This window comes from Larus michahellis, chromosome 4, assembly GCF_964199755.1.
Source record: "Larus michahellis chromosome 4, bLarMic1.1, whole genome shotgun sequence".
NCBI lineage: Eukaryota > Metazoa > Chordata > Aves > Charadriiformes > Laridae > Larus > Larus michahellis.
In genome coordinates this window covers 83,990,265-84,017,170 of record NC_133899.1, presented here as the reverse complement: position 1 = coordinate 84,017,170, position 26,906 = coordinate 83,990,265, and the positions used below count along the sequence as shown (strand labels likewise).

At 38.2% G+C, this 26,906-nt stretch overlaps 1 protein-coding gene across 35 annotated transcripts in view; it reads left to right on the top strand.

Moving 5' to 3' along the window:
• PPFIBP2 (PPFIA binding protein 2) overlaps positions 1 to 26,906 on the top strand; it is a 113,720-nt gene that overhangs the window by 35,597 nt on the left and 51,217 nt on the right. For 18 of the 35 annotated variants that reach the window (XM_074586115.1, XM_074586112.1, XM_074586149.1 and 15 more), the window contains 2 exons: positions 1,519 to 1,733; positions 25,334 to 25,423. In XM_074586115.1, the coding sequence (XP_074442216.1) occupies positions 1,519 to 1,733; positions 25,334 to 25,423 (305 nt within the window). Of the gene's footprint in view, positions 1 to 1,518; positions 1,734 to 15,240; positions 15,862 to 22,061; positions 22,206 to 25,333; positions 25,424 to 26,906 lie in introns of those variants that run through there. The other 17 variants (XM_074586150.1, XM_074586145.1, XM_074586140.1 and 14 more) reach the window with 5 other exon arrangements.

Here is a 26,906-nt window from a genome sequence, read left to right as displayed (position 1 = left end):
AACTGATTGAGATGGGAAACAGTATCAGGATTAAATGATCAGTTAGCATTTTGGTTAAAAGCTAGTCTAGGTGCAGAAGGTATTTCAGTGTACTACACCTAGAGTGTCAGCGTATTCATAAGTTGTATTTAGGTATTAGTTGTATATCAAGCTATATGTAAAATGAACCATTGGGTTCAAACATAATTTGTAATGTCCAAATCATGGTAGATAAATAACCATAGCAGGCAAGCTAACATTGATTAATGCAAAGTAGCATGCATTAAAGAAGAAAATTTGAATTACTTATACATCTGGGTTTCAAATTAGATACATCTGCTCAGGAAAAAATACTTAGCAAATAATTTTCAAAGGCTCAGTGGAGATTTCTGTTCCTTTCATAACTACGACGTAAATAATGTTAAAGACAGGAGTAAAACGAAGAATAATGTTGAGACTATTATAATCGCCTTGTGTAGATCAAGGATACAGTCTTCTAAGGAATACTATATGCTATGTGGATCCAACAATGCCTGTAAATTATGTTACAAAATGAAAGGATTGAGAGGACTACAATAAGAATGATCAAAAGCCTAAAAATTCTCCCATGAAGTCAAATAAAAGGGGAAAATGTGATTGCTTATGCCAGAGAGAACAGGAATGAAGACGTAACATGAGTACAATCTATTATGTACATGAGGCAATGAATTGTAAATAAAAACTTTAAAAAATAGAGCAAATAGAAGTTTTCCATCTGACTAGTTCTTAAAAAAACAAAGGGATATTAAATGAAATCAAGATCTGAAATTCAGGACTGAGAAAAGATAGCTCATTTTAGTGTGCATCCCATTGAAACACCGGGTATTAAGACAAAAAGATTCAGAAATATTATATTTTGTATTATTTGTAATACTTCCATCAAGTGCTGTGAATATTGTTCTTGAGAAAATAATATTGGTGCTGGAGAGCTGGAACGAGGGACGTGTTGTAATTTAGAGAGCTTTTTGAAATTTAGAGAGCTGGCAAAGTTTCATCAGCCTTTTTATTGCTAACTTCTGGGGTTTTGTTCTCTGTGGGAGGGTATTAAACCTGCTCAAGGTCACATATTTTTCTCGTTCTGGTAACACGATCTATTTTCATCTAAGTTTCTTGTCAAAGGACTGCATCAATCTGTCTTGCATTGCTTAACACTGTTCTGTGTGGGGACTTCTAACTATGTAGCTGAGAAGTTAGTGACATCTCATGGTAACCATGGAAAATTACAGGTGATTTTTGGTAAAGTTTTGGCGTTTGTCATTTAATGGACATTGCAAATGTTTTCTAGGTCAAAAATCTTTTTTAATATACTTGTACATACCTCTCATATTTAATTCTCCTGTATTTGTTATTTATCCAGTGACTAACTCAAGTAGTTATAAGCCTGAAATACTGATACCTGTCAGTTAGCATCTGAAGTCCGAATGTTGTAGTGTGTATAAATTTGTCACTTACAAAACAATTATTTAACATTATTGTCTCTCCTGAATTTACTTGTCTTAGGTACAAAGTCAGCTACAGAGTATGCTAATGGTGGTTATGATATTGTGTCACCTGCTCCATCAGTATACTTGGGCACATTTCAAATTTTGCATCTCCTGGAAGATCTAAAGATGGCATTGGAAATGCTAGAGGATCCTCAAGAGAAAGAAGCATTGCGAAATCAAATTCCGGGGGCCACAGCAGTGTGTCTACGGGAGTGGTTTGAAGAGAATCTGGTGAGTAGTTAATTAAAGTTTTTCCATTTTGTTTGCAAACAGCATTAGTTCCAGTATTTTGCTGCTTCAATTATTTTTATAATCACTGGAATCTGCATACTTAGAGAACTGCAGGGGATGGTGAGCAATTGTGGAAAGCTGACGATATTACCACTTTATGTGCTGATTACTAAAGCTATGCATATATAAGAGCATAAGAAATTGGTAAAAGAACTTACTTTATGCTTCCTAAGAGAAAATATGATTAAAATGAACTACCAAAAAAGTTACCTTTTCTGTTGGCTTTTTTGTTTGGTTGCTTTTGGTCCTTTGCTGGAGATAACACACAAGTTTATAACTAGTTATAAAAATTTTCATTTTTAAACCACCAATTCGGAATATGGTGGCATTGTCTGTTGAAGGGAGAAGTAGAAAAACATGGATGATTCTCCTATCCTTTCCTCTATACATTTCCCTTACCTTAACTGTCAGTATTCTGAATCTCCAAAGTATCTTGTGCACCAGGTGGTGGTGGTAAATGCAGTAAAGCCATTTGTGAGACAGATGGCATTTTCTATGTAATGTTTTACCTGATAGTCACCAGTTGCAACCATTGGGGCCCCATGCCTCACGTGTGCCTATGTGTACTCGTGGGGTGCTTACCCACCGGTGCACGGGTTAGCAGAGCGTAGGGAGCTCCACAGGTACACACAAAAGCTAAAGCACCCACGTGTCCATTAGGAGATATAGGTGTAAATTAGGATGTCCATTAGGAGACAGTAAAGCCATCTGAATGTTAGACATTCATATTGGGATAGATGGGGGATAAATGTTTGACTCTATTGGAAAAGACTGAGGCTTACCAGGTGAGGAGCAGATCTGCGGACTGACCTTAAAAGAAGCGACCTATTGGATGTAAAGGGAGAGAAACACCAGGTCCTGCCAGAACACTCCTCTTCACCAAGAGTGTCACTGAGAGTGACGGTGGTTTCCTAAAGAGTAAAAGCTACCTATCACTTTCAATTTCAGAAAAGTTTTCTAGATGGAGGGATTTTCTTCTGGCTTTGTCAATGCATCTTACTTTTAGGTAAATGTGTCTAAAGTTTCTGGTTCAGTGTTTATCATCTGCTATAGCTTCCTTGTACCTATTGTAACCTAATGTTGTTGGAAAGCTAGCTGCTTTTGTTTGAACTTGTCAACTGCTGGTTTGTTGGCATTCCCCACAGAGCACAGCTCTATGGCTGGAAAGTCCTGTTTGGGACCGTATGAGAGAAAGGAATGAGAATTTGGTACCAGCTTTGAAACTAAAAGGTGGAGGCAATGATTAATTTGTATTTACAGTATTAGATTTTGAGTCCAGATCCTCGGGACAGCTCGTGCTGAATTCCTGCCTTAACAGAAATTTTAATGCTTTATCAAAGCTTTGCAACAGATAAAAGATATTTTTAATGCATAAAAGACATAAATTTTCAGAGTTTTCCACAGTAAAGTTGAACTTGAACCACCAAGTTGAAGAGTTTGAGTCTGGTGGTCTGGCTTTTGGCCCATCTGTTGCACAAATATTAATTACACTACCTTTTCAGCTCTGAAAGGTTGGTAAAACGTGGTGTTTAGACTCCTCATATTAATCTATGTATGTGTATCTCTTCTTTTTCATGAGAAACCAGCCAAAAGAGAAGCCACTGTTCCCTCTTAGAGTTGCAGTTTACTGATGTCCTAAAAGCTGTCTACTGCATCAAAAGTAGTATTTATTTGATAAAGCAGTTGGGCAGTCTCGACTCAGAACCAACAGAACAGGGAAACTGGTGGTATAGAGTATCTCTAGTGCAGTATGTTGAGACCGCTGTTTTTAAAAATATTTTGCAGTGTTCTGTATTGATGAATTCTGCACTTCTTTTAAAGACATGCACAGGGAGGCAGGTGCATAGTTGCTGGGACTGTTATTTGAAAATAGATAATAATCTATGTATTTGTAGACCTTTTATATATTTTTTTTTAAAATGCAAATAATTTGTAAGCATGCACACAACTTCCATGGACTTCAGATTTGTAAGAGCCTTCTCCACCGACAAGTAGCAGTTTAACTTGGAAATTGAGAAGAAATCTGATAAGTCAGCTCAGTTCAGTGAAATGGAATGTGTATTTCATAGTTATATCCCATACTGAAAATTCCTTAATTCCAGCCCAGAGCTGGTCAAGGTAGTAAGCTACAGAGAATGAGAACTCTGTAGCTCAACGAATCCGTTCACATTGGAAGCCTCAAATGAAGTTGGGTAATCATTAGTTTATGAAATGTTGGAGTGTCACAGAAAAATCCTGCTCAATTCCCATGGTTTAAACACATCAAGATTTAAGCAGTTTGCTGATATAATTAAGACATAGGTAATTAGAAATCAGTGAACCCCATTTAGGATCAACATCAGTAATACAACAGATAAACCAGAACACTAGATGCTTAAGAAATATTAAAGAACACCTACAAATTTCTAAATGCAGTTCTACAACTAATTCCAGAAAGTTGGAATGACACAGACACACACACGTTCACAGTTCACGCACCCATTTCCTCTCTCAGAGCTGGTGCTGGTTGCAAGCACGAACAGCCTCTTCTGTGGACGTGGGTTCCCCTGTTTACACACATCTCCTAATGGACATGTAGGTGCTTTAGCTTTTGTGCGTACTCGTGAGCTCCCTACAGTCTGCTAACCCACGCACTGCTGGGCAAGCACCCCACAAGTTAGGTAAAACATCATTACCTAGAAAACACCAGATGCTCTCAAGTGGAATTCGCTACAAAGTGTCTCTTCTAACCATTCTCCTTAAAGTGTAGATAATAACTAAGTATGTACAGAGATTTGGAATATATTTTAATTATTGTATTCAACAGAAATGTTACATAAAACAGTGTTTGCTATCAGTAGCAGTAGTTGAATTGTAGCAAACTTTGGAGTGGATGGTGAACTGATGTTCTTAAGCTTTTTTTTTTTTAGAGCTATTATAGGTTGGATTGGAGTGGTATTTTCTTTTGTGGGTGATTAATTCCACATCTGTTTATTTTTGGGGTTCCATGAACCTTCCTTTGAAGCTGGAGGCTGCTCTAACACGTACTGAATAAAGCACTGGTTTTAGAGAATACAGCAACTGCTTTGTTTCTAACATACAGGAATAGGAGAGGTCAAAAATATTCCCTTCTTATCCTGCCTAGGAATACATTAGAAACTAAAGATATAAAAAGCAATTTGATGTATATTTTAAAAGCAGATAAATACGCTCCTTTCAAGAAAAGAGTTAAGTGTTGTTTTATGATTCCTCTTCACTTAAATGCATGCTCAAAAATTGTATTCAAAATCAATGTAGGTGCCATGCTTAATCAAGAATACAATGTGCCTTACAGAAATAATTTGGATTTGTGTTTCACGACTGCTTTACATTGGCTTTTATGGGAAACCACAGAAAGGGGAGTCAGAAAGATGGCTGAAGACTAGTTCCTGCTGGATAGTATCAAACAACAGCATTTAACAGCTAGCATTTTGGTTTAAGCAGAAGTATGGAATAGAAGTCCCAATTATTTTCTTGTGTGCTCCTTCCACATTAGCAATCGTCATAACCTGATGGAGCCCTGAAAGCTCTCTGAGGCAGAGTATGGCTATCCCTGCTCGTTCCATTTGTGCCACACAGCAGTAGTTGGGATTACAGGTTAGATGACAGAAAATGACTGAACCTTCTCTGTACTGTTTGTTTGTAGTGGAGTATCATCTAGAAACTAGAGATCAATTGTACTAGAATAGGAAGAATAACTTCTGCAGAAAATTGCTCCTTGGCCTTATAATTCAAGTATCTTTGCAGCTTTGGTAATTGCCACTTAGTGTGCTGAACTACACCTAGTGCTTAAATAAATAGGATCGCGGAGTTCAGCCTTTGGGGCACATTGGCTTATTACCGATCAGTCAGGAAGATTTTGTGATGATTATAGATACTATAGCTGGTCTCACTAGAGTCCTGCATTCCTCCAATTCCGTAATACCAAACTATGGAATTTATCAGACATGAAATATCATCAGGTTGTTGTTTGGGTGAGTTTTTTGTTGGGGGGGGGGGCTGGGGTTGGGGTTTTTTTGTTGTTTTTTTTTTTTAAGATGTGGGAAAATTTACGTATGCCTAGAGTGTTAAAACTTCATGTTTCATAGCTGATACTACCTTGCTTGTGTCTTCTTTTTAAAGCATCTGCTTTATTCCTTTCTTATGGGACAAGCGCTAGGGATTTGGTGTTTCAGTGTTTTGATGGAGCTGAACTTTGTGCTGATCGTCTACAGTCCCCTAAGGAAGAGGCACACCATTTGTGGAACTAAAGGTGTGCTTTTCAAAAACGCTCCTTTTTGTGTTTCTGTGGTCTGGGATCTATGAACATACCGTGTTCTTGAGTTTACAGTGTAACTGGGCACAGTAACTCTGCTGCCACTGCTTTAAAATAGATTAAATAGGTTTGACAAAGTTAGAATTTAGAAAGATTCTAATTAGCGTAGAATGAGGATTTAACAATTGCTGTAACTGTGCGTATTTTGACAAAGCTAAAATGCAATAAAGCGTCATTAATTAAGACATTTAACTACTTAAGAGCTGTATTAAAATTTTTTACCTGGAAGTAAATATGTCTGGAGTGTTTTACATGCTGTATGATTGTAAATTCTTTGGCCTTAAAAGCAGAACAATAAGACCTGAGTATTATCGTGGAGAGTTTATATAAAACAATTTTGTGCATAGTTTCAATGTTTCTTGTTAAATATTTTAGTATTGCTAGTGACCACATGACATATCACTTCAAAGCAGGTAGTAATTTCAGCATTAAAAATTAACTGCTGCAGTAACAACTGGCTATGCGAGAATGTATTTAGTTACAGTTTCATTTCATAACTCTAAGTGAACTTTTACACTGTTAATTCTTTTTTTTAATTCTATACATCTTTATAAAACCCTTTTCTGAGTAAAGAGGAACTCTAGTGTTCTTACAGTGATCCTAAAATGATTTTAAGCATGAGTGAAAACCGCATTTCCAGGATCGCAAAACATGATCTTCCTTCCAGTGGAACATTTATATTTAAAGCAAACCACTTCACCATGTAGCTTTATACGCTGATCCTTAAAATGCTGATTCTTGAAAATTCATTGGTATTTTCTGGATTATGTTTTTTCTTGGAAGACTAATTCGGAAGCCTAATTCTGAAAATCTTTGTAAATGTTCTAAAATTGAGAAAACGGGAAGGGTAGAAGAGCAGAACACTAAAGGAATGTGTAGTAGAGGTAATTTGTGAAAATAACGTGATTTGCCTTATGACATATAGAATCATAGAATGGGTTAGGTTGGAAGGGATCTTAAAGATCATCTAGTTCCAATCCCCCTGCCATGGGCAAGGATATCTCCTACTCGACCAGGCTGCTCAAAGCCTCATCCAATATATGCTGTACTTTGTCTCATTTCATGCTCTGTGTTTTTGTAGTTGTAAAACCGGAGTTTTTAGCAGGAATAGGGTAAATTTCTCAGAGTCTTGGTTGCTATTTGGTCATTATTAACATTCAGAAGAGCTTGTTTTGACTGTGTGTTAAAATTAAGGAATTTTTTCCCCAGTGTCTTCACAAGGACTTGGATTAAAACAGCAAACCCTAGTTCAGTATTCTGACTTGGTGGAGTTCGTGATGTTTTGAAATTACTTCAAAGTTTTATTTTAATCAAAGTTTTATTTTAATCAAAGTTTTATTTTAATCAAAGTTTTATTTTAATCAAAGTTTTATTTTAATCACGTGTTAAAGTGCTCTGCTGAAACATAATCACTGCTTTCTTTATTTCACTTTTGTCTAAGATTCATTTTACAGAGTTATCTGTCCAGAACAGTGTCAGAAAAATGACTGCAATACAGGGCACGTAAATATCCTTGTAAAAATGCTTTTATAAAAGTATCAATAGAATTTTTCAGCAACAGCTGAGTGGGAAGAGTCTATATTTTGGGCAATGCCAGTTAAAGCCAAATCTGCTGGTAGATTTGACTGTGGGACTCAACTGTTGAGAGCTATGTATAGCTGAATCTTCCCATTGCCAAGTGGTATTAACACATGTTAGATTGAAAATGGACCAGTAGAGCCTGCTTGGGACAGTGTAGAAAAGCCGTCATTCCGTAAGCATTCATGTTTATTTTTGCCAACTTGAAACATTAGATGGATATGTTTTCTGAGCAGTACTCAGAGTTGAAAGTTGTATGACCCAGACCTCTGCTGTGCTCCAGCTCCTTTTCAATGAGTTGATGATGCAAGGAAGCCCTGAACTGGTAGATCTGGTCCTTTCAGAGTTCCCCAAGCGTGTTAGAGCAATTCACAGCACACAAGAAACAGCAGTGTCCTTCGTATCTACAGCTATTTATGAATACTAGAGAAGAGTGCCTTGGAGCTAGTGGAAAGGGGATGTACACAGCTTGCAGGGAAATTGTCTAAATCAGGCCTAATTTTTTTTAATGTTCTGTGGTTGCTTTGTCTGGGAGTCAACCCTATCATCGCTGAGTGTGACTGCTCACTGTAGTAGCTGTCAGCAGAGGTAGGAGAGTCTTCTCTGCACAAAGAACTAATAGAAGCTTAAAATAGCTTTGCAGTGAGTAGGGCTGATTTAGATCTCTTTCTTAAAACGACATGGTGAGATTAGTTTTTGGCATTTTCTTTCACCGTTGTAATGGTCAGTACTGCTTAACAGAGCCACCTTTAAGATACAATGACCAGAAGTGATTAAACAGAATTGTGTTATGGCCTTAGGCTTAGAGTAGTCATGGAAGAAAGGTGGTATTCCTGTTATAATAGCAGGGCTTTTATATTTATACCTAAGTTTTGCAAGATTTCAGACTGAGATATTGTGAAATTTAATCCTCACCTATGTGGGCTGTCTACACCTTGATACTGTCAGAGGAAATAAAGGACTACTCTATAGGAAGCCATGATTGTGTGCAGAAATTACGTTAGCCTTCAAAAGGATTAATAGGATTTATTCAGTTCCAGTTATCTAAGACTCTTTCACCTGTTGACTTCAATGCCTTCTTTTGCACTAAGTGACTGAATATCATAGAATCATAGGGTTGGAGGGGACCTCTGGAGATCATCTAGTCCAGCCCCCCTGCCAGAGCAGGGTCACCCAGAGCAGGTTGCACTGGAACGTGTCCAGGCGGGTTTTGAATGTCTCCAGAGAAGGAGACTCCACCACCTCTCTGGGCAGCCTGTTCCAGTGCGCTGCCACCCTCAAAGTAATGAAGTTCCTCCTCATGTTTAGGTGGAACTTCCTATGCTCAAGTTTGTGCCCGTTGCCTCTTGTCCTGTCCCTGGGCACCACTGAAAAGAGCCTGGCCCCATCCTCCTGATACCCGCCCTTTAAGTATTTATAAGTGTTGATAAGGTCCCCCCTCAGCCATCTTTTTTCCAGACTGAAGACACCCAAATCCCTCAGCTTTTCTTCATAAGAGAGGTGTTCCAGTCCCCTAATCACTTTGGTAGCCCTTTGCTGTACCCTCCCCAGCAGTTCCCTGTCCATCTTGAACCAGGGAGCCCAGAACTGGACACAGTGCTCCAGGTGCGGCCTCACCAGGGCATAGTAGAGGGTGAGGATGACCTCCCTCGACCTGCTGGCCACACTCTTCTTGATGCAGCCCAGGATGCCATTGGCCTTCTTGGCCATGAGGGCACATTGCTGGCTCATGGTCATTCCATTGTCCACCAGGACTCCCAGGTCTCTTTCCACAGAGCTGCTCTCCAGCAGGTCAGACCCAACCTGTACTGGTGCATGGGGTTATTCCTCCCCAGGTGCAGCACCCTGCGCTTGCCCTTGTTGAATTTCATAAGGTTCCTCTCTGCCCAACTCTCCAGCCTGTCCAGATCTCTCTGTATGGCAGCACAGCCTTCTGGTGTGTCAGCTACCCCCCCCAGCTTTGTGTCGTTGGCAAACTTGCTGAGGGTGCACTCTGTCCCCTCGTCCAGGTCATTGATGAATATATTGAAGAGGACTGGACCCAGTACTGACCCCTGGGGAACACCACTCGTCACTGACCTCCAACTAGACTCTGTGCCCCTGTCACATTAGTTCATCTTTCCTTTTATGTCTAATGTTATGCATGGTGTCTGTTTTTCATTGATCGAATTGATAGAATTTCCAGCTGCGTTGCTTTTCACTGATTTAAATATGATACACTGTATTAATTTAACAAACTAATGTGTAAATCTAAATCCTATGAAGTATCTGCTTTTTTAAGTGTAGCTAGAGGAAACATCAGAAAATATTTTCCATGAAGTAATTAACAGAGGGATTGGTAAGAGAGAATTATTTCATTAAACAATGGTGCGAACAGATAAGGCGTAAAGGTAATGGTCATGTAAAGAAACTGGGAGCAAAATTTTCTTTTTAAAGTTCCTGTGTTGATTTGTAGGTCTTACTTGAATACTAGAGGCAGGGCATAGGTTTGAAGTATTTCTGTGTATAACCTTTATTCAGATTTCACAGAATTTAGGTTGACCTATCTCATTTGCTAAATGTTATCAGTTATGAAAAAAAATAGCAATAATATGATACAATTCACAACAAAATTATTTCATTCTGTTTTGGAATAGCACACTAATAATAGTGGTAAAAAGATCTGTATTTGGTTAAAAATGCAATAAATATATTTTCAGGTTTTGTGATCTTTCAAAAATGGGACCAAATCGTACTTACTTTAGACAGTGTATACAATGTGTTGACATGCTACTCTTCTAATTTGATAGTCATGTGCTTTGTTTTCCTGAAATAATAAAATGCATAAGAAGAAAATAATTGATATTTGCATATTCCTTACCAGAAAAAGTTTATCTGAAGCTTAATTTGTTTTGGATTTTTTTGCAATTTTCTCCATTCTGACATTTAAAAGAGAAAATCTGATGCGTGTCATATTGAGGAGAGGTCACCTGGTAATGTCGTTGATGTATGTGCCAAATATAGGGTAAATATTCTGCTTCAGCTGTTTCATATACTGATTTACTGCATACTTAGTAATTTTAGCACTGCTTTGAAACCTTTCAGGCTGAAAACTAAATGTGAATTATTGTATATGTTGTGCGGTAGAAGAATGTAAATATATTTATTTAAATATTTTCTTTACGTATCAGGGTACTCTTTTCTTGCTTATAGCAACTGGGGGCAAGCGTTCACAGTAATTTTATTATTCTGTTCAGCAGACAACATTTTTTAGTTTTTATGCAAAAACACAGTACTCAAGTTTCTTAAAATCTACATTTTCTTCTAAATAAGTTTCATGCAAAAAGTTCTAGCTCTTCTAGCACTTGGGCTGGAAAAAGGATTTCAACATATGGCAAGGAATGTTTGAAACTGCCAAGAATGTGAAAATGCCTGTGGATGAATTAATGAACAGTAACTTCATCTAAGTATTGGTACCACATTCTTTGTGCAAGCCAAGGGAAGAGAGCTAGTTAGTACTTGAGCAATAACCACCAAGGAATAGCCGTGTTAGAGATACGTGATGCCATACAGCCTGCAGTTGGGAATGACTCCAAAGATGTCAGCACCTGTTTGAAGTATTGCCTCCCCCCTCCCCGAATATGCGATAAGGGGGAGGGTTGACTAATGGTCATCTAAGTCTGATTATTTCTGAAATACAGATTTTAATCAAAGAATTTTAAGCCATTTGGACTGAGTGCATTTTATGCTGGGAAAGGATTATTTATTCTTGTATCTACATAACATTATTTCTAGTCTGTTTCCAAGGATGCTTGTTTATTTCTTTTTTAAATGATCAAAAGTAAAGCAAATGGGCTCTGACACAGAATGCAGGTGGGTTTTTTTTCATTTTTTTCCCAAGAGTTTCGTCTTTCTCTGTCACTCAGACATTGACGGGTAGTCATGAACAGGACTCTAAGACAAATTATCTTGCTGGAAATGCTTCATCTAGATTTCTGAAGCCATTCCTCACCATGTAAAAAGGATTTTTTTCCTTCATTGTCTTTTGCACAAATGGCTTGAGTTTCTTTTTACACAAATTTTCCTGTGCAGGTGTATTCTCATATTCCCTCTCTCTCTCTTCAATCTGAAGTGCTTGCGTTTTTCTGCAGCATGAGAATGACAGGTGTGAATTGGCATGCTGAGGAAATTTTTCCCCTTTTAAAATCTGGTCATAATCCCTTTGTTTCCAAAGAAGCCCAAACAGTAGGACTGGGAAAGCACAGAGTAATGGGTGTAGGAAAAGTTGATACTAATTCTTGGGAACGAGTAGGTTTTTGTTGCGTGTCCATACTCAGCTGGCTCTCCTGATGAGGCTGTGAAGACACATAGTTGGTCCTTTCAGTCCTTGGCCTGTCCTTTTAGTGTTTTCAGAGGCTGATGCGTTTTGAAACCAAAATAATCTAAAAGTCATTGCTAAAAAGAGAGGTGCTATGCTACAGGGACCTTGACTTGATGGAGGCTGAAGAACTTCTGCTCTGCTTCCTATTCCCTTGCCCTCTAACCTCCCAAGCAATGCAGTGCCAGTACAAGAACTCCATTGACAGTTTGCATTTGTGCTGCTCTGAAAAATCACAAAAAAACTCTGTTTTAGCACAAATTTAACTGACTAAAAAGTTAAATTGCTAAAATAACAGTAATGAATATAATTTTACAATGTTCAGAGTGCCTCAGCTGGGTTGGAGAAAGAGGGACAGTGCTGGAAAAGTGAAACAACTATGTGCTTCCTCAGCTCCAGTGTTGGGAGAAGAGTGATTACACCAGCCAGTCAGATTGCCCTTCCCACCACACTTCTAAGAGGATTTGTGGATGTTTTCTTGCCTCCTCATAGGCCTGTAATTAGGGACGTGAGAAGTGTAACTGATAGTTTAAAGCATTGTTACTTTCAGTTTCGAAGCTGTAACAGCATGTCTGTTTACTATTTGAAAGAGATTTGTAATTTTGTTTGAAATATTTGACATTCCTACTAATAAAGTAATGGGTCGCTTAGCTGAGGGGTTTTTATGGGTTATGTATCCGCAGACGTTCACATGGCTAGCATCTTTGGCGTTCTGCAAATGGAGTTTTTAGTTCTATCAACAGTGGCAGCAATCAGCAGTTTTCCATGGAAGTACAGAATTGGCAAAGAAACCCCAATGGGTTTTCATAGAGCTTGTGAAGTATATAAACTTTGTTAATTCTGTATATTTTACTGCCCTACATTGCATTTATATTACCACGATGTGTGTTTTCAGTTGGTTTTGGGGAGGGCACTGGAGAAACTAAACAATTGGGGGGAGGGGAGTAATGGCTAGATCATTCTCTTTCCGTGGGGTAACACGTGAGGGTGGTGGTACTGCAGTGATAGTGGGGGATTTTTCTTTGTACGTTTTTTAATTCTCCATTGAACTTGAAGTTAGTGAAGAACTGCACACAGACATGGATTTTGATTTCCTAAAAATAAGAAAAATAATACATCGGTAATCTGATGAAGCAATCCCCAAATTGCAACATATTTTCCTTATTTTTCACGCTGCCCAGAGCAACTAACCTGCTTTTCCAGTGAAACGGAAAAGTATTCTAAGCAAATCTGGAGCAATTGATTTGCATTCAGTTGGTGTCTGAAACTCTTTCAGGGCAAAGCTCAAGCAGGATGTAAAGTTCAGCATGCAGGTGACAGGCTAAAAGCAAACATGTGACTGTCTGGAATGTATGTTGTCAACATCCGTGGCTGATAAGATGCAGAAAATTCAGACACGTTTACCTTTTAATCAGGAAGAATGACTGTAACAGAATCAAGAGGCCTTTGCATGAAATACAGGACAAATGACAAGGCAGAAATAAGGTACGTTTGTAATTTTAAATACTTTTAAGAGGAAAAATGGTTACTCACCTAGCTGCAGACGCTACACCGAGGCCCTAATAGGTGGAGTAATATAGTTTTCATGTCATTTTTTTAAATGAAAACCAGAATCATTACGAGATGATGTGTAGTGGAATGTTGTAAGAGGTATGTTTTCTCCTTCCCTAAATAAGCCTGAAATGGGAGTCTTGGAGCCTATGTTTTGAACTGGATGAAATGTGGAACTTGAGGCTCCATAGTGGTGGTGCTACGGGATATGTAGTACTTTGAGATAAAATTTGATGTATTTGCTATTCTCCACAATTAGGTAGCTACTTTTCTGGGGAAAAAACGCCTTGAGTTGTAGGGGGTTCATGTTTTAATGTCAAGAGAACCCCTATTCAGTCTTCAGTTTGTCAGCCATGCATAGAGAAGTGTACTATATTAAGTGCATCTTAATGTTTATGATTTTTTTTTTTAAAAATGGACCATTGACAGTGTACTAAAGCTTTTGCCAGATGGTGTGAGCTATTCAAGAAATAGCTGCTCTCACAAACTTTAAGATAGCATAAAAAAACTTCTACAACTAGTGTAGAATAAGTACGTTCTATGTACAGAGCAACCCAAGCCCTCTTCTGATCTGTCTTGTGGCATGGTTCACTTCTGGAAACTGACAGTTCTTTTATCTTGTCACATTTAGTGGTGATTTTAGGTATCCTAGCACCTTTAGAAGACTTGTAGCACTTTTTAAAAACCTTTCATATTTTTCTTGTCACATGACTTTAAGTCACAACAGGTGATAAATGCATGAAGAAAGCTGGAAGTCTAGGTTTATATCCTTCCCTCTTACTTTGTGTCATGGAAGATTCTAAAAAGAGGTCTGTCTGTCGTGTCAAAAGGATTAAGAATGGTTGAAATTACAAAGTCCCACATCCCTTGCAGAAACTCGTGTATCTGTGACTTCCACAGTTTGGAATGTGGGTAGACGGCTAAGTGAGGCAGGCCCCTGTAAGGGCTGCTTTTCAGGGCATTATACAGCTTCAGACTTTGAGTTCTTTGTATATATCATTAGTATAATGGGCAACTTTGACACTGGCTCCTCCAAATTGCAGTTTTACTTCTCCTTAAATGCAGGAACGAGTTTGGCTGTAGAAAATGGGGAGAAGTAAAGGTTCTGAGATAATCGCAAAAATCCCATGGGGACACCTGTGTTTTGGTCTTAATAGGCATTGCCCAAGCAGTTGTCCTTGGGTGCAGAAGAATCAGTTGCCCAGCTTACGGCCAAAGCCACTTTTAACCAGTGGGAGATACAACATTGGAAACTGGAGTTTATTGGGAAAAATTAGAACCTAGTCATAACTACTGCGTGGAAGCACTAGAGGACACCACAGTAACAGGCAACACTTTTAAACTTCCCTTCTTGCCAGAGCATTGCTTTGCATATGCAATTATCTTGGTGTTGCAAGTTTGAAAAGTTGCCATGCTATGAGACTTCAGCTTCAGCAGGAGTGGACAAAAATCTTAGAAGGATATCATCATCTTTTGTTAAGATGGAAAATTGCCTCTTTGGCAATAGCAGTATTTATGGGATAATTAACTTATCCACAGGATCGTCCTTGAATTCCTCCTCTTTTATAATGTCTTTGAGAGGACAGGCAAGTAATTCAAAGAGCAGAACTTATTTTTAGGTTTAGTCTGAGCCTGAAATAAACTGAGAAGGCTGAGTAGTGTTACGATAAACAGGGAGTAAAACAGAGACAGGAAATAGGGGGTCTTTGGTAATGAGTTCCAGCCACTCTTGAAACAGAAAGCCAGAGAAGGCATTACTTGAAAATAGTTTCTCAGTGACAGCTTAATAATTTTTAGCTTGTTATTCAACATTAAAAGGGAACAGTTTCTGCAGATTTATACTGTTCTTGAAAGAACTTTTTTTTAAAGATCATTTGGCAAGTTATATTTTTGAAGTTTTTAGAGTTACATTGTTCTCGTTGCTAACTGATCCACTGTTTAAAAAAAACAGATGTTTGGGGGAGAGTCTGAAGTTTATACAGTCGTGTGTTATATATACATCTGTGAGAAGCGTTTGGGATAAGACTGTGGGACAGAGGCAGAAGATTTAGCTTAAAATGTGACCACGCATTCAAGATTTTGGAAGTTGAGGGTTGAAAGGGGAAGAAGTCACAGCTATATCCTGTAGAACAAAGCCGTGTGCTTGCTTCCAAAAGTTGCTTTTAACCCTGGGAATGTGACTGCTGAGATGGGCCCAAAGCATGGATGGTGAGATTGATATTTACAAGCACTTCACGTGGCTAAAGAGGGTAAGTGATTTGCTGGGCTTTGCTTTCTCTTTGTAAATGCACTTTAGCAAATCTTAGTCAGAATTCTCAGCTTTGCGGAAGGAGAGCTATTGAGTGCCTCAGACAAAGTACCGTAAGTTTCTTCATGAGAAATGAATTAAAGACGTTTCTTCGTGTAGGAGGCGGCAGATCAGGGAGGGGAGAGAATCAGCTGTCTTTGTCTTTAAAAACGAAACTCTAGAATCAAACTCTGAACAAATGGCAATAGATTCTAGCAAGTGCTCGTGCTTTCCTGAGATTGTAATACAACAAAGCAAATCTTGCATGGGAATGTATGGCAAAAAAGTAGAATATGTTGTTTACCATGTTATGCTTTAAAATGAAAAATTATTTGCACTGGTTCTTCTCTTAATCAGTTCTTCATCAGGGCAACTGTATGAGACCTTTTAGGATGCCTTTGTTTTGGTTAAAAATGGTGGTACTTTTTTCCTGTGCACTGTACTCTGATAAAATTATGTTTTTTAAAAAGACAGTGCTATTAAAATCCCAATTTTGTGAGGAACTGTCTGAACATGAATTAACTGCATGAGATTGTTTTTGTCTTCCTATAGAAGAAGAAAAGTAGGTTTGTGCAGTTGTCTCGTCACCTTGGAAAAATTACTTTGTTTTTGTCAGCTTTTAGATTTTTTAGGTTTTAAGTATTTGTTTTTCAGTGTTTGAAAAATGTGAATAGATCCTTCACGGTATATTGGGGTTTTAATTATAATATTAATTTAATTGTGTGTCATGTAAGCAGCACATCCTCTTGTTATACTTTTAAAATCTATTTTAACCTCTGTGTACTTTCCTTGCAAATTCTATGCATGCATGCTATTTATGTTAGTGCTTCAGTATGGGACTGGATTAAAAACACACATGTATACATATGCACATGCACTCTATTTTTATTACTAGCAGTATAAACGTAAAATGTCAGTAAATACGTGAAATGTGATTAGGAACTTTAATTTGGGTAGTTTCTTGAATGAATATAAAATCTTCATGTTGGAATGTCAATCTTTAATAAAAGCTTAAGAATCATGAAGTTAATTTGCAAAATGTTTAGATCAGGTTCTGGAAACTTTAACATTTCTGGAGTGTGGGTGGGGAGGGGATTAAGTGGGGAGTGAGTGGGATAGTGAAGGAGAAGAGACAACAGGAAGTAGCAGCTGGTAACGTTATACTATTAGTTTAACCTGTGCTCTCTGCAGTTAAAGCTAAATAGCTCTTTAGTGGTTTTTGAGATGACGTATTAACTTGTTATTTAAATGAGGTTTTGAATACGGTATGTCTGCCACCCCTGCTTCCTGCTTTAAATTTAATTTCTAAAAAGATAGATTTGCTAACAAAAGCCTAAGGTGCGCTGTTAGCGGGTTGTGTGGCGTTCAGGATACAGGGAGGTCAATAACATAATAGGAAAGGGCTCAAGAAATAGCTTCAGTGAAGAACGTCTCACACTGAAACGTTCACAGATTTGCAGGGGTTAACACAGGGTGTCTTCAGGGTGATTTTTCAAGATGATCAGAAAGGACACTGCGTTCAAATGTATCACAGGCTTTTACAGGAATTAATAATGCTGTTACTGTTGTTGCATGTAGTTCCTTTTATGTAGGGTATGTAAAGGGGAACATAGAGACTGCTGCTTTTCCTTGCAAGCTCTGTAAGGGGGTGAGCACATGTGGGGGAAGGGAAGAGAACTGAAAATGATCTTGCATTGTTCCCAGGAGAACCTAAGTAGTCTGCTCCCAAATTCCTTTTAGAAGTGATTTAAAAAAAAAAAAAAAAAAAAGGTTGAAACAATCTAAGTTGCTTATTTAGTTCTCATGTTCAAGAATCCTAACATCACATGTCTGGCACTGACTGTGATAGCATATAAAGATTTCAGGCCCTGCAATCAAAGACTGTTTCTCTTTGGCTGCTAATGAAAGTACGAGTACTCTCCAGAGTAACAAATGCCACTTCACAGAGAGTAACTGCAACAGACTTCCATAAGGCCTTGGTGAAGAATGCCAAAGCTGGCTCCAATTTCATCATGAGCAGAAATCACTTCAGAGACCAGAATCAGTTTTGATGTTGCAGTGGTTGGCTAAGCTACATTTGCATGGTATCTGTGGCTTGGACTGGGTTAGGGCAATAAACAAATACAAAAATCACAAGATCCAGGCAGGCAAAATGACGGATACAACTGCTATTTTCAGATGCTATTTTCACATTCAGAATAGAGGTTCTGGTTTAAGCAGTTGTCTTGTAACATAAAGTGTATAGTACAACCACGCAACAGTAGCAGGGACAAAGCAATGTTTACATCAAATGGCAATAAGGTGTCACCGCACTTCTGCTCTTTCTATTGGACTTTCTTGATGTCAACATGACCTCTGAAAAGTGCTGTGCCAAGAATGGACAAAGTGGGCAGCAAAATGTAAGAGAAGATGGACAGAACCAAAAAACAATTTAGCCTTGTCTTAGTTGTATATGATGCACAGTTAATGCGTTTTCCTTCGTTTACTGTTTTTTCTCCATTTTACATTTTTTTGCTTTTCGCCAGTAATAAAAATGATTAGTCTGCAGTAGTATTTCTCACAAGAGAAAGAACTTTCTCTGCTAATATCTTACTTGATATCAGAAAGACAAAGCTCTGAAATGGGTACGGCCACACTGTATTTCATGGCATGTGATACTTTGATGGCAATTTCAGAATTGTCCTGGTTAGCTTTGTCTGGCTGAGAAGCCGAATATCTGACATAGGCACATAATACTGCCCTGGTTTCATGCAGCGTTATAAGAGTTTGTAACAATGCAGATATTGAAGGACACCTTGTTAGTAAGACACAAAACCTGGCTAAGGGAGGCACATCTCTCAGCAGTCTGTTTCTAGAAGGATATGGAAGAGTCCTTGTGTATATACAGTGCACTTTTAACAGTACGCTAACGCAGCAGCATGGCTCTCATAAAGTAGTTGGTGGGCAGTTTGTAGGAAGCATTTTGCAGATAACTGATTTTGGGTTCTTTTACAGGGCCTAAGCATAAATCCGTCACTCGCAACAGTTTCTGTAGCAAGCTAAGGAACCTGAGACATTCCCTACTACCTGAAGCTGAAAGTGTCTCATCTTTAGCAAACTTTCTTTGATTTTCCTAAGGGATTTGGGTTAGAGGGTTCACATACCATTTCCTCTGTTGTCCTGTTGCTTTATTCTTGTCTTTCCATCTGGCCTTAATTGGAACACACCATTCCAAATGAAAATGGCACAACCCCCATTTAGGTACGTAGGCATGGAGGTAAAACCACAAATTATTAATAAGCATAATGAACATAAATGCTGATATTTACTACAACAGTATTATGGGCTCTCTAAGGACACTGTAAACTAACTGAGCTATTTGAAGTGCAGTGGATGGAATGAGCAAAATGGAAAATGGAAAGTCTCTTGTCTCTGGAAAACTTTGTACAGTGGTAAGGAGTTTTCTTTTGAGAGATGCTGCCTTATAAAGTGGAGGTGTCTGATGGCTCTTGTAGCTTGCTTACACTTACCTTTTGAAGTGCATGCAGCACAGAGCTAATGGCTGACCTGAAACAGGTATACATTATTCTTGTGCTTTTCTTTCCTTCCTTCTGGATGCTAACCTGTACTAGCAAGAGGTGGAGCAATCAAACCCATGCTAGAGCCATTAAGCTTATGATATTGAGGGTGAATCTTACGATATCTGTAAGGATAACTTCCTTTAAGTAATGTACCTGTCTGGAGGAGAAAATAGATACTAGTATTAGGAAAAATTATCCAGAAAAATATTAATATTTGGTCAAAATTCTTTTATGATAAGGACTACGGAAATTTACCTAGCTCTGTCTTTGATTAATTTCAGACTGTAGGCTGTTAGCTTTTTCAAAGTGACTGTCACTTTCACTTAACCAACAAGGAACAACAGCAAATAGAAAATCCTGTTGTTGCTTTATTAATTGCCTTCAGATGTAAGGCAAGAATGACAGATCCAGAAATCATGTTCCAGCCTTCTCCTCCTCCTCAAGTACACTGAGTGAATGTACATATGGGTGTGTATCTGAGGTAGCGCTAACATGCTGAGAGATTAAATTTGTATTAGATCCATAGTCAGATGCCAAAATAAAAATGTTTATTGTGTAGGCTACTCACTCATCACTACACAATAGCAACTACTGTGACTCATAACATCAATTCTGCTGGCCGAAAAGAGTAATAAAGAGGTGGAAAGTCCATACTCTTCTAAATATTATCAACTCCAAATAGGCTGGCAAAAGTGTATAGTGTACATTTTCTTGTATTGAAATATAATACTATGGTCTCTGTGCTGCTAGTAGTTTGCAGGAGAACTGAGTGGTTGAGCTCTGCTGGCTATACACCTTGTTTTCATCTTCTAAACTGCAGCAAAAGACAATACATCGAGCATGTCCCTATCTTCCCCAGTAATGCCAGTATTATAGTTGCCACAGGCGGCTTATTCAATTATCAGTGGAACTGAAGGTGATTCATGTGACTGAATAAGAAGAGAGGAGGGTTATGACATAATCTGTCTTCTAAAGGAGACGGGTGACTTGTTGAAAAAGCTCACAAATCACCACTCTGACTGACTGCCAGGTTTCTTCTCCCAGCTCCTCCCCCCTCCACAGCCCAATATGAGATCCATGGTATTAGTGACAAATTTCCATGTAGCAGCGTGTTGATCCACTTCAGAAGTCAGTATTTTTGTTTTAAAGTTATCGGTGTAGAAGATTCTTTGAGATGAAACTGAAACAGCACACGAGGAGAATATAAACTGGCCTGTATTCAATTTTATTATCTCGCATATGTGCTTGCTTTAAGGGGCTTACTTTTACAGCCTCTCAAGGTTCAGCTAGACATTCTGTTACAGAAGCTTCTGAACGGAACATCTGTACAGAAGCACTACAACAGTGGTTGTCATTCTGTTCTGACAATAACCTGCATTTTGAATTGTTTCCTATTAAAATAACATGCACAAAAAACATAATGTTCCATGCTTCCCGGGCTCGGAGAAGGCTGCTGCAAATTAAGATAGCTAACTGTGTCCACCAAACATTTCCTCCCTTTCTTTCCACACCCTTTTATGTTTTTGCTGGTTGTCCCCCTTTTAAATTAAAGCTGTTGAATCATACTCTAAAGTCTGATATTTTTTGTGTCATATATTCTGGAGGAATATTTAAGTCTTTTTCTTGGAAAAGGACTCTGTAATGACTTGATCATGTAAGTGATACTTAGTCAATTTTCCAGCAGCTGCCAATATTATGTCTGAGTTAGAGTAAAGAGCATGTTCCAGAGAGAGATTTGGAAACTAAAGATGAAGCTGGAGCAAGTGATGGAATGCAAAAGCCTCTTTCCCCCCGCCACCCCCCCCCTTAGAACTGGGAGAAACAGTTGATGTGGAATTGTTTGAGGAAATATTTTATGTTAATATCTGATGCGATCTGATGGATATTAAACTATATGCAAAATCTCTATGGAGACTATAATACATGTGCTTCAAGACATTGCTTTGCAGCTCCCTTAGGTAAAGTATTTATGGTATGCACTTGACTTTTCATCTGCAGTGGTACTACCATGAAGGTAGTTTCAACCACCTTGCCTTAGCATATCTTTCCTTCTACTTTGTTATCCTGTGTCATCATCAATTTTTTTACATGTTTTATGCAATTTATCTCATTCTTTCAATACATAAAATATAAGTAACATATTTAGCTTATAATTTGTGAAGCCTAGGTAATAATTTTTGGTCTTTAAGGCTACATCTGAAATAACATCTTTGTGGAAAATCTTGGTGGTTCAGCCTTTTGGTCATGTGGTTACACATGTTTGTGAGCTCTTACACCAACTTGAGTGGTCTGTATCCTTACGACTTTAGTGTTAAGGTCCTTTATTCAGTTACTGCTGATACATGTGATAGCTAACTATATTTGCTCAGTTTCCTCTCAGTACTGACTTTCACAACTGCAGAATGCACTCCAGCAATCCACAGATGGCCTTGGTTCATATTACATTGTTTTATCTTGTCTTTATGCGTGCCACAAAGCTTTACCACGTCTTAAACAACTGCTCTGTGTCAATCAGCCACTTTTATTTAGCAGGTCGTTGTCTGTCTACTGCACTTTCCTCTACTTATCTGAGCACTCTCTGGATGACCTATTGGCAGAGTTGATTCCTTTTTTTTCTTCACCCTTTTCTGTTCACATGGGTGTGATTTAGTAGGTTGCACAGGAGTATTGAGTGTTGGACTTGAGCAGAGCGTATTTCACAGTCACAGTGCAGCAGACATCATCGGAGGCTATACGTTTGGTAAATGTGAGTGTAGTAGAATATCTTGTTTGTGATTTGATATTGAACTAATTCTTAATTACTGATTGTGCAAAATGTTGAACTCTGTTTTGAATTCATGACAGATTGGTTATGTAAAAATATGTTGGCAGTAATTTAACTCACTGTGCTTGTAAGGCTGGGGGGAGGAGGTGGTGGTTACACAAGTGGTTACGGGTATATTTCTTAAATCTAGCCTAGGAAAATAGCAAATGACAGCAGGAGAAAGGGTGCAAAATCTACTTGACTAGGCGGTTTTGTCATTAAGAGAATTTTTCCCTGCCTAGCAGCGTGCTGTTCTTGTGTTCTATTCAAGTGTTCCTGAATACCTGATGATCTAGGTGCAGGAAAGTCTCCCCTAACATTGTGTGTGAGCTGAAGACATACTGGGGAAGGCCTGTGGGCTCTCCATTGAGAAAACTCATTTAATGGTATGTAATGGCATTTTAACCCTAATGGAAACATAGCCGCCAAGACTAAAGATTTTGGATTCTAAAGTACAGTATAAGACCTTGCTCTCTAAGTGGAATAACGACCCAGGCAGAATGGCTGGCAGTATGATTGAGGATGCATAGCTGAGGTCAAAGGATTATCTAGACAGACATACAGAAATGCATGTTGTTTACTTAGGAGGATCCCTTATTTTCATTATGGTACTACAAAAGTTTTGCTGGAGCGAGTGCAGAGGAGGGCAACGAAGCTGGTGAAGGGCCTGCAGAATAAATCTTATGAAGAGCGATTGAAGGAGCTGGGGCTGTTTAGTTTGAGGAAGAGGAGGCTGAGGGGAGACCTCATCACTCTCTACAACTACTTGAAAGGACATTGTAGAGAGGTTGGTGCTGGTCTCTTCTCACAGGTAATTAGCGATAGAACAAAAGGGAATGGGTTCAAGCTGCAACAGGGTAGGTTTACATTGGACGTTAGGAAAAAATTCTTCACAGAAAGAGTGGTCAGACACTGGAATAGGCTGCCCAGGGAGGTGGTGGAGTCACCATCCCTGAATGTGTTTAGGACTTGTTTAGATGTGGTGTTAAGGGATATGGTGTAAGGGAGAACTTTGTAGAGTGGAGTTGATGGTTGGGCTCAATGATCCCAAGGGTCTTTTCCAACTTAAATGATTCTATGATTCTATGAAAAGTTAATAAGGAATGAACTTTAAGACCATACGGACTGACTGACTGACTAACTTTTAATACAAAGGGCCTAAGTTAAACTGAAGAGGCATGTTTTATAAACATGGGGGGCGTATTTCTTAATAAAAAGAGAAGGACAGGATGCTAGCTTAATAAGACTGCTAAAAAAGGACCCTAGGCTGAAAATATATCAGTGTTACTATATGGATAATATGAAAAGAAATATGGCCCAAGGGTCTGTGAAAAGGTTTTTTCCACTTTAGCCATTTTCAGCTGGAATCCTGTCTCCTCTTAGGCACTTAATTTCAAAAGAAGTCAAAGAACAATTGGTGAAGATAAACCAAAAGAAAGCAACAAAACGGATCTTGAAAAATTAACCTGTGAGGAAAAGACAGAAAAACTTGTGTTTGTTTAGTCCTTAGAGGGACATGCTCATTAGAGATCTACAGATAGTATTCAAATATGTAAAAATTTTCTGAAGCAAAGGGAAAGACCTCTTTTTTTTTTTTTTTTTTTTTTTTTTTTGATCCGTGGTGGTATGATAAGGACAAGTAGGTTGAAGTTGAAGAGATGATGATTCAGGTTAGACATTAAGAAAAATGTTCTAATTATGTGTAGCTAAACAGATTATCTGGGGAGGCTGTGTAATCCATTTCTGGAGGTCTTTAGGAGTAGGCAAGACAAGAATATTGCAAATAATCATCAATCCTTGGGTGGAATAATGAACCAGAGGATCTCTTCAGATACCTTTCAGTCCTGTTTGTTGGTGTGTCTGTGGTTCTGTCAACTCCTTTCAAAATTATCAGGGACAAGGTGGTCTGTTCCTCTCAGCTCATAAAGATGCCACACTTGTGTCTAGTTCAGCACTTTATAGCTTGATAAGTGTCTTTTGATTGGATAAATATTTGATTTCTTGATTTGTATTAATTAGCACTGTGTTTATTTTCATCATCTGTTTTACATTTGGACTTGTAGATCTCAATGGAGATAAAGAAGCCATGAATATTTTTAATATTTTTTTAAAAATCCTGTTCAGAAATGTTCAGTTGAGAAAGAAAGGCCAGTTGTGGAGGAGGATTACAATTATATTGGTGCCCTTCTACAAGTAACTATAAATGAGTAGTCAGCTGCAGACTAGTGTAGTTGAAGGGAACTCAGTGAAGTTGACTCTTAACGTTAGCTGAAAAGGCAGACAGTGTTGTGTTCCCTGGCAGCAATGCATCGCCTGCAGTGGAGCTGGGAAACGAACCCCTAAGGGCTCATGTTACTTTCAATGCTCTGAGCATCCAAACAGCTCCATTCCCACAGTTACACAATGTTTTAGTGTGCAGGATGAAGCTATGGGACTCTTGTAAACTTTTTTAAATAAATCTGCAGATTTTTTTTTTTTAATTGTGGTTTTTCTCTCTGGAGTATTAAAATTCGTAGGAAGTGGCACGTAATAGTTAGGAACAGGCCACATTTTAGCAGGCTTTGCTCCTTAGAGCCATTTAGAAATCCGTAAGTGGTTACGTAGCTCAAGAAGTTCCTGATAAGAATTTGATAATTTAAATAATTTCTTAATTGCTAACAAAAAAAAAACCCTTTTCATTCAGTAATTTATAGGAATAGTATAATACATATGTCATTTTTTTACCATTTAAAAATAAACACCCAGATTCCTTGACTTTGGCAAAAGGCTGTTGAGAGCGGATCAAATTAAATGTTTTTTGTCTTGGTAAGGTGGCATTCCCAATAAAATGATAATTTGCCAGAAAATATCAAATCTATTCATATACAATTTTTGATTGCTAGAAATGAGAAAGTATTCAAAATCCAGCTAAAAAAGGGTACGTTCAAAAGGCTTAATGCATATGAAACAAATGGTTTTGGTCTGTAGACACATTTTGTAACAACCACTCAACATATATAACTTTTTATTAAATATTGCTTGACATTTTAATATTAACTGTAAAAATTCTCATAGCACTTTTTTTCCCTCAGTCACAGGTGAATCATCATTCATCTAATAATGAAACTTATCAAGAAAGATTGGCACGATTAGAAGGTGATAAAGAGTCGCTCATACTGCAGGTATGTCTTGAAGAGGAACCTGTCTACGTAGTTGATATTCAGTGAATAGAAGCTGAAGTGACAGCGTATTTTCTGTTAAACAAATGTTAGCAGGTCACCAAGTGTAACTGATATTTAATCAAGAGTTAATTTATAATTTGTATAATCCACCTGATTGATTTCATGGTGGGGTAACTTCGTAAAGGAGAGGGCAGTAACAGCAGTAAGAGAGAGAAGAATGACAAAGGAAAAAAACTAACTTAAAAATAATGCTGTGGCGTCCCAAGACAATGCTGTGGTAGTGGTTCTCATTCTAGGTTTGCTAGGTTGTACCAGTTGATTTTTCTAGGTTGTACCAGTTGATTTTTCTAGGTTCTGCATGCCACCATTTTTAATGAACTGGAAAACTGGCAGATAGATAGAGCTGATATTTTTCCTCTGTGTGCACTGCACCAAAGTTGCTTTACATCATCAAAAAGCTTAAAGGGGAAGAAAAGGGGGAACCGGAAAATTTGACAGTAAAATACATGCCTAAGCTCTTCCAGGTTTCTCATTTCTCAGTTCACCAAGCTTTTTTCAAACAGATCCACTGTCAGCTTTCCTCCTGGAGAAAACATGTTTTACAAAAAAAACTTTTTTTTTTTTTTCTGGATATTTTCACTATTACTAAACTGTACATTGCATGCTTTTTAAAACTGAAACTGAAGATTCTTTCAATGGTCTTTGCATATCCTTTCTCTTTATGCTTACAAAAGCATATTATAAGCATACATATTTATATCAAACAAAACTTAACTATACTGGGTAGGTGTTCTCCCTGCTTTCAGTTACTAGTTTCTGTAAGCATGTTTCATCCTGTATGTTCTGTTCACACTTGCATTAATTTACTGAGCAGAATTCTCACTGCTACTGTTAAATAAACAATAAACTGTTTGTGAGACATAAGCTTAGGCTTGGTTGGATTTTTTCATTACTGTTAAACTAAGATTGCTATTGCTACATTTAGGAAAAAAAATGAATAAAACCCAAACTTCTGGGTGGAATTTAAGTGTTTAAATGTGTGCTGTAAATTCCCTTTTTTTCTGAGAGGGAATCAGGTCAGCATCACAACTGATATTTATTAGAACACCTTTTATTAATCAAGTGGTTATTAACCACACATGAGCAACTTGTAATTGGAGCAACAATTAGGAGGCCAAAGCCAGCTGTTTGCTCAGAAGCAGAGGGTTGTACTGATGCACCTGTTGCGTTGTCCCTGAGTGCCTCTTTGTTTCATCACATGTGTGTATAGTCTGGTGATCTTTGTCGGCATGGAGCAGCCACTGTTGTTTTGGATGTGGTTCGTGCTATACAGTCGGTCGTTGATGGTCATGCGTGCTGCTTGGCTTGTACAGATTTGGCAGAATTTTGGTGTTCAAAGTGTATCAGCCTTTGTGGATTTAACAGGATGGCTAGTCTCCAGCGTTAGTTTCTGAAGACTGTTCCAGGCTACTGCTCAGTACGT